At 30.6% G+C, this 8545-nt stretch overlaps 1 protein-coding gene across 1 annotated transcript; it reads right to left on the bottom strand.

Annotated features, from left to right (window-relative positions):
* Positions 429–1798, bottom strand: LOC107635923 (F-box protein SKIP23-like). The gene is made up of 2 exons (XM_016339470.1): positions 629–1798; positions 429–458 (listed from the first exon to the last, which is right to left on the bottom strand). The coding sequence occupies exons 1-2, from the start codon at positions 1796–1798 to the stop codon at positions 429–431; spliced, it is 1200 nt and encodes a 399-aa protein (XP_016194956.1).

The raw sequence follows: 8545 nt of genomic DNA, 5'->3' as shown, positions 1-8545 counted from the left end.
AAAAATTATTATTTTAAATTTTAATTTTTTAAATTCTAAATTATAAATTTAAACACTAAAATTAATTAATATTAACAAACTAAAAATTAATTTTTTATGTTTTTTCTTATTAAAGTCATGCCCATTTGTCAATCTATCTCCACTTCCTTTGTAATTCTTCAAATTCGCAGCACGGTTTTGATGCTACTAAGGTACATATATTTGGTTGGGTAAAAATAAAGTGAAAGTTTTTAATGGATGAGTTTAACACATGTTTTTACTAAACAATTTCTACTTATAACTAACATTTTTTTTCTGTTTTTCACATCTAACGCATTTTCCCACATATATATACAATGTATTGTGATTTATAGTAAAAACCTCCAAAAAAGCGCAAGGTGAGGAAAATAAGTAACATTTGACTAAAATAATTAAATATAAAATAGATGTCACCTTTGTATAGCGAACAAACTTGTATGCTAACAATCACAAAAAAAAAGTCTTGTATGTATGCTAATAGAAAAAAAAAAGGGTAAGAATAAAATAAAGATATAATATAAGAGACTTAGAAAGGTAAAAAAATACAAAATACAAAATAAAAAAACCTAAGCTAGGGTAATATCCAAATAGGATGACAAAAAAAGTTTACCTCTGTTAAAAATGTTTGGAAACTTCCATCTTCCAAATCGAAGATGACAATCTCATAAGAGGGAGTAGTGTCTTCAAAGCACACTTCACGCAAGTAGATTTGATTTCCTTTACAATTCAAAGAATTACTTGGCAGTATTTGAATAGAAGAATTGAGTCCAATTAGTAGTATGTAGTTTCCCAAACTGTGTATTCTTGACCATGTTTTCTCATTTTTTTTCAATTCATAGATATCAAATTTGACAGTCTCGCCCAACCACTTATAATTCTTCATGCAATACCTATCTTTTGCCCCTTTTACCAGCATCAATAAACTTCCATTATCACCTCCAATTAGATAATAACAATTATACATTCCATTGGATGGAGGTGGTGTGGCTTCATGTTTTCCTCCCACTGGTCCTGACTTTGTTCTTGTATCAAATTCATATAGTTGGCCATTACCATCTACTGCAAATATTTTCTCTTCAAAAAATATGACATCATGAACGTCGTCTAGATCTTTTGTTGGAAATCTAATCCATCTATTCTCGTTTGGCATGTAAAAGGCCAATTCTAGTAATGATCCATATATGACCACTGCTATAAAATTACTGTCATCGTCATTGTTAGGAGCTGAATTTATAATAGCCTTCCAAATTTGGATTTGATGCATGAAAATAGTATTTCTAGTGATAATTTTGTCCCCACAATACATAGTACATTCATCCCCATTAATATTAATTATATTTGGAAGAGTTGAAACTGGAGGAAGATCCAAGTGAACCTTTGTAAATGGATTTAACATTCTTATCGTACCTTCATATACCATTACAATGATTAGCCATCCATGACAAGAACCACGCATGCAGTTGTCTTGCATATCTGGTAACATGAGGTGGTAAATCCCCTTCTCTTCGAGACTACGAGTGTGAAAAATTCCTTCATCTTCGGGAGCACGAACTTCTTCTTCAAGAGCATGAGCTTCTTCTTCAAAAGATTCTGTAGCAGCACTGCCCATAGATAGCACCAGCCACGGAACTTTGTTGCCATCAGGAATTTTCGGAAGTTTCAAATTCCATTGCTTACAAATTAATCGAAGTCGAATGTAATTGTCATATGAATAGAACCCCTTAGTAATTTCGTTTAACAAATCTTGATGAATGTTTGACCATCGATCAAACTCACCCATTGCAAATTTTAGATGAGACCCAAACATAGAATATAAAGGAGAAGACTACTTAAAATAGATATGGATTAGTTATTATATTTAAAAACGAGATAAGATCGATAAGATTTGGCACGTTTAAAATTAAGTGGAAACTAATCTCCAGTCTATTTCACATGAAATTGTTTTTAGATAAATGACACTTTTACTATTTGGTTTAAAAAAAATTGATTTATTTTATATAAATGATTTAATTAAAAAATCAATTGATATAGCTATGATGTTAGATTTTTTATTGTATTTTATTTTAAAAATAAATTGACTAATTTAAATTGAAAAATTATAATTAATTATTTATTATATAATTTTTTTAACCAAAATTATAATTAAAAATTATTAAAAAAATAAAATTATCTAATATATTGGACCAGCTCAATGTTAATCAATTTTCTTTCTATTATAAAATATAAAAAAATTTAATTCTAAAAAAAATCATCTTATTTTTTAGGATTTAATTTTTTTTATTGTGTTTTCATAAAGTTTATACAAAATTCACCTATCACATTGACTAAACTTTATTTATTTACGTAAAGTTTATTTATGGAATCACCAAACTTATTTGATACATATTCTTCATTGAGTTTCACTCCTTCTTTCCATATTTTTTGAGGTGTCATTTTCTTTTCTTCAAAAATTCATTTGTTTTTTGCTACCTATATTCTTCGTAACAGAATTGCTACTAAACTACTCATCCGAATCTTAGATTTTTTGTTCGGCTTCTTTATAACTTTCATCCACCATATGAGAAAAACCTCATCATCTTCTTCTCCATTTCCTCCATGCATGTCATCAAGCTACCAAATAAGCTTCAAGTGCGGACAAGAGACAAAACAGTGTATAATTGACTCTGGAGCTTGGTTGCAGCGATGACATATTTTTGAAATTGTAACTATTCTTCTGTATAGTTTCAATCGGAGCCTTCCATAAAGCGTTTTTCACATATGAACCTTCACCTTTTTTGGCGTTTCTAAGTCCCATACAAAATTCCATAGAGCTTTATTCTTAAATTTATCAGCAAGAAATTCAATGGAAGATGGCTAATATTACTATTAGTAGTACTCATAACTAGCTTAAAGGTAAAACTTATCTCTTGATTTATGAGCATCTAAATATTTTCTTCATATATAACTTCACTATTTTCTGTATATGTGAACCAAATTTTCATATCCTAAATCTTGTTTATAGTCATGCATAAAAGTAATTACAGACTTTGTGTCGCAAGAAAAATAGAAAATATTCACATGTGCGTTTTTTACGGATGAGTTCAGTAGTCTTCCAAAAATCACAAGGCCAGAGCACAAATATTTTTTCAATTTGTATTTTTTTTTAAGTTATATAGTGTGCTTCAATCTAATTAAAAGAGCATGTACTGAAAATATGTTTGCCATATCTTTGTTTTTTATATGTTTATTGATTTTGGATGATTTTTTATGGAATATATTAAGAAGATGATAATGTATGTTATTGACCAAGCTGTCAAAGATAAGGATTATTATGAGTATCTTTTTGGAATTAATACAACTTAAAACTAACTTTATTCACTTTTAACTTGGAGGTAGTATTTTTTGCAGTTTTTTGGATGTAGTGATTTAGATTAAATTGTTAGAAAAAAATATATGTAGTTATAATTATCCATTTGATTAATAAAGAGCATCATTTTTTTGGTCATAGACTTTTTTGTTATTTATTGATGTATTAATATGCATTTATAAAACCAATTTCAAAGAAATGAATTATATAAAGGAATTTCAAATAATATAACGGAAAATTACGTGCATGCATGTTTGGGCGCCATTATTTTGTTAAAAAATGATATTTTTTAATGAAAAAATATATTTTTTTATCTTTTAACGTGTTTGGCAAATTTCTAGTAGTAAAAGTAAAAGCACTAGTAAAATAAAAAAAATATCTTTTTTGAGAAGCTGTAATTTACATCTTTTTTTAAAAGATCTTTTTTCCTTAAAAAAATGTTTTTCATGTAATAAATAAACAAAAAGTACTTTTATATTGTTATACCCAAACATAATTTATTGATAAAAAGACTTTTTTACATGAGATATCCAAACATAAAATTACTTTTACTTTTCTATAAGATCTTTTAAAAAAAGATAACTCAAAAAAAATCTTTTCTTAAAAGCTCACCCAAACAAGTCCTATGTCCATTTTTTTTCTCCAAAGATAATAGGTTATATTTCATTAATTATTAAAAAATAAAATACAAAGATGTCCAAAAGCAGGACAGCATAATAAAAGGTGGGGATTTCCCAAAAATACTACACTGAAGGTATTCATCCGACGGTGCGTGGTCGAAAAACGAAGAAAAATCTTAAAGAAGAAAGAATGATAAATCCAATTGCATGCAACTAAGAGTTTGCCTCATGGAGATGACGCTAAACTGGGAGTTCTTTGGATTTCACAGAGCAACTTGATAGAGCTTGCTAGAATGGCAGACGGCATAGAAGTAGAACCTTCAAAAATCAACTGGTTGCGAGCTTTCCAACAGTTCCAGCAAATGATGGCAAGCAATTGAGGATTACGGTCAGCATTCTTCAACGGGTTAAGTATCTCTGTTGATGCAGTCCACCATGTCCAAAAGTCGTTAGAACTCTGAGGGGGAAGACAGTCACGAAGATAAATCTGAGACCATACGTCTTTAATTCTAGAGCAATCGATTAAACAATGAGTGACTGTTTCCGTTGCTTCATGACAGCAGGGGCATATTGGTGATATAGATGGGATGCGGTGATGAATCTGAGCAAGCACCGGAAGTCGGCCATGGAGAGCTTTCCAGATAAATAGCTTAATTTTGTGAGGCAAGTTCAACTTCCATAGATCAATCCACGGCTTTTTCTGCTGCATATAATTAGGGCAAAGCTCCAGAGGCAGATGGTAAAATAAATAGCCAATTCTGTAACCTGAAGTTGTATCATATTACTTGGATTTGTTCAAATTCCATTGCAATTTGTCCCTACCCTGCTGAATTTTAACTGACAAAATTCTGTTTGCAATGTCTTGGGAAAATAATTCTTGAATGAGATTCTGATTCCAATTCCTATCTTCAGTAATTAGATCTTTAACTCTTGGAACCAACTCAGAAATAGCTTGTCTATTTGGCATGTCAGAAATCATTAAAGGATACGGAGGAGGCAGCCAAGGATCCTCAAAGGTTCGGATATTCTCACAAGTACCCACAGCCCAATTAAGACATTTTTCAACAATCTTTCGGCCTTCCAGTATGCTCCTCCATCCCCAAGAAGGTAAGACTCCAATTTCTGCCGTTATAGCATTACCATTGCTAAAGTATTTACCTCTTAGTATTTTGGATAATAAGGAAGTAGGTTGTGTTACAAGTCGCCAAAACTGTTTGCCTAAAAGCGCCAGATTTTGGATTCTGAGATCTTTAAATCCAAGGCCTCCTTCTTTTCGTGGGCGAGTCATAGTGTCCCAGCTAATCCAAGCCATCCGCCTTTCAGAACCTTTTTGTCCCCACCAGAACTGAGAAAGTAGAGAGTGAATTTCCGAAATTAAACCATCAGGCAACTTGAACCAAGACAATGTGTAAATAGGAATAGCTTCTCCCACTGCCTTAAGCAATATGTGTCTACCACCTGACGAAAGAAGATTGCGCTTCCACCCTTGGATTCTTTTCCGAATCTTTTCTTTGATCATACTAAAAGAAGCCTTTTTCGATTTAGAGACTGTAGAAGGCAAATCAAGGTATTTATCCTGAGCCCCAATATGATTAATATTCATAAAGTTAGCCAATTATAAGTAATAGAAAAGCATTCCGTTTGGGGGCTAAGTTAAGTGAACGAAGGATGTAGGTCTACGGGTATTTTGGTGAGGCGGTGCTGCTAGGGGTGGCAATGGGTAGGGTAGGGTAGGGTTTGGATTCAACTTTAACTCTATTCGAGGGTTGAGAATATCTCAACCCTAACTTTATCTGTTCTTAATCTGCGGGTACCCGATCCTACCCGCGAGTTACAAAAAATATACAACGTTATTATATAACTTGATGATAATTTAAAATAGAATTAATTTTTATGTAAAAAAAATATTAAATTATCTATTAATGATTTTTTTTAGTGGCTAAAGATTTTTTGCATTTAGTGAGAGGTCTTTGATTCAACACTGCGGATAGGGTACATATTGCCACCCCTATGTGCCGCGCCCTCGGCTAAAAAGCTTCACGGCCTAAGTTGCCGACGTGTCACTATTCTGTGGGACCCACCTTCTAACGTCAAAACTCAAAACTGAAAACTAAAAGGAGCCCAAAAAGAACAAAAACAACACTCCTACGTCGCCGTTTCAACGCATGCAGCTAGCCAACTACCGCTATATTTGGCAGCCCTATGGTATCATTATCATTCATCACTCCAAACGCAAATGCTTGTTTTCTTTCTTTAGATATATAGTTGATGGCCAATTATAGCGTACAGATGCCTTCATACAGATATTCCCATTCGATAAAATCTGGCAATTTACTGTTTGGTAGACAGCAGCTTGTCAAAGCCTATCGCAACAAGTGTTATTCAGCCGAGCCGCATCCGAACTGATGTGAGCAGCGGCAACCTTGTAACTTGTAAGGGTTCATTGTTGGGTTTCGTTTCATATATAGTCCAATGGCTATATTTTGAAGACACCAATAAGAAACTTCTTTTTTTATTTTATGGAACACAGCAAAAATAAAAAGGACTAATGTAATCCTGAATTAATTACTTTTAAGAAATTATATTTGTGCAAACAATCACATTACTTTTTACATATTTAAAAAATTATTTAAACACTAACTCTTACTCTCTCTTATTTTGATCAAATTAAATTATGGATGTTATTAATTTTTTTCACATTACATTTGTCACCTCTAAACTTATATTCAAAAGGTATAAAAAAACTAATTTTATGCAGATTTTCTTTGTAGTTTTAATTTAGATAACATTATATGATATTTGCCTCTCAAAATATTTTTTCAAGATTTTCACTAAAAATTAGTAGCTACATGAAACATAGGTTTAAGATTAGCAAATAAGAACAAGTCTTGAAGCAGAATATATTTAATATAGGTTTTATAAACATTAATAAATAATCATCGTCAGTTTTTACTTTTTATAATTAAATTTTTTATCAACAATAATATATAATTATAGATAAAATTAAATTAATATTGTGGCTAATTTATTACCAATATATCTATTTCACTTATTAATGGCAGAATATTGTTTTTAACATAGACTCATTTTTGACAAAAACACTATACGTCCATTGTCAAGTTGATATAAAATTAGAATTCTTTAGATTAAAACATTTAATACTAATTGAATGTGTAAGAGTATTAGAGTTTGTTTAGAATATTATGAATTATAATACAAACAAAAGTTGAATTTTTTTTTTTTTTTGGTTTTAGAATTGTTAGTCAAGATAATTACTTTTGAAGGTTAAACTGATTCGAAACGTTAAATGAGGTTTTGAAATGGAAGTAGATATCAGAAGAGATGCACGTGCAAGCATCAAGTAGAGAACTGCTGGCATGGATTTGACGGACATGATGAATCGAGTAGCTACTCGAATGAGGAGGATCGAAGGCTTTTTCAAGTTAAGGATTTTTCAGTAATACTTTTGGGCAAAAGAGCGGGAACGGTTACCCAAAGTTTCGCACACAAGGGGCATCATGTCATTTATGGTCGGTTATGAAAATGGGTTATAAATATTAGAAAGTCTTAGGAAATTAAGGTTGGAACTTTTCTTCAGAAATACACTTAAACATACTCATATCCCAGTGAATTTCTAAGTCTGCATTCGAGTTCGATTTTTATAGGGTTCCTTCCATGTCTTTATCTTTTTAATTTATGATTTTCAACAAACTTTACTTTTCAAACAAATTTATCTTTCAAGCATTGTTTAATTTTCATGTCAAATTTACATTTCAGCATCTTTAATTTTTATGTCCAAAGTCCTTTGATTCAATCAAAGGCATTTTATCACTTTTTTTAAATTCAATGCAAACCTTTTCAATTTCAGTCAGTTTATCTTCTATTATTTTATTTGATACCCTTTTAACATTTTTAATACTCGTCTAATTCGAAGACCTTTGATGCACTTATAGAAAAATTGGTACCTGCAAAAGAGGAGTAGATTTCGCTCTCAGACCATTAGAATCGAACCACCATCGATTTACTAAAAATCGACAAAACAAGAATAACTAAAAATGAATGATTTAAATTCTTTTGAGAATTCTAATTCTCATTTTTCTTCCTTTGTAAATCAAACAAAAAATGATTAGATTTTTAAATACACTTTTCCACTCTTTAAACTTAATTCTATTCTATTAATATATCATAGTAATTCCAAATCATAGAATTGAGTTTTAAATAGAAATATTTTTTTTAAAAAAATAAATTCTTTTCACATGTTAAATAGTTTTTAAATAAGCTCTTAGAATTTGACTGATAATTAAAATACTAATCAATTGTGTATAAATAATGCAATATGTCTTTGAGTGGAGGAATTGTTGGCTTTCGTAGAAAGTTGCGCGAAGATTCGAATCCTGATTAAAAGAAGAAAGTGGACAATATATATGAGTGTGTGTATATGTATATAGCCTCTAAAATATATCATCATAATAAATTATATATATATTGTCAGAAATTGAATTAGATTTAATTTATCCATGTTACACAACTCAAAATACATGATATTTGCTATTCAATTATG

Source organism: Arachis ipaensis, chromosome B04, assembly GCF_000816755.2.
Source record: "Arachis ipaensis cultivar K30076 chromosome B04, Araip1.1, whole genome shotgun sequence".
NCBI classification, from domain to species: domain Eukaryota; kingdom Viridiplantae; phylum Streptophyta; class Magnoliopsida; order Fabales; family Fabaceae; genus Arachis; species Arachis ipaensis.
Note: the sequence above shows the minus strand (reverse complement) of the source record. Positions and strands in the feature narration are given on the sequence as shown.

Coding starts and splice junctions, on each gene's coding strand:
- LOC107635923 (XM_016339470.1), bottom strand. CDS start 1,798: ATGGGTGAGTTTGATCGATGGTCAAACATTCATCAAGATTTGTTAAAC. Junction 459..628: donor TCCAAACATTTTTAACAGAG/GTAAACTTTTTT, acceptor TGTGATTGTTAG/CATACAAGTTTGTTCGCTAT.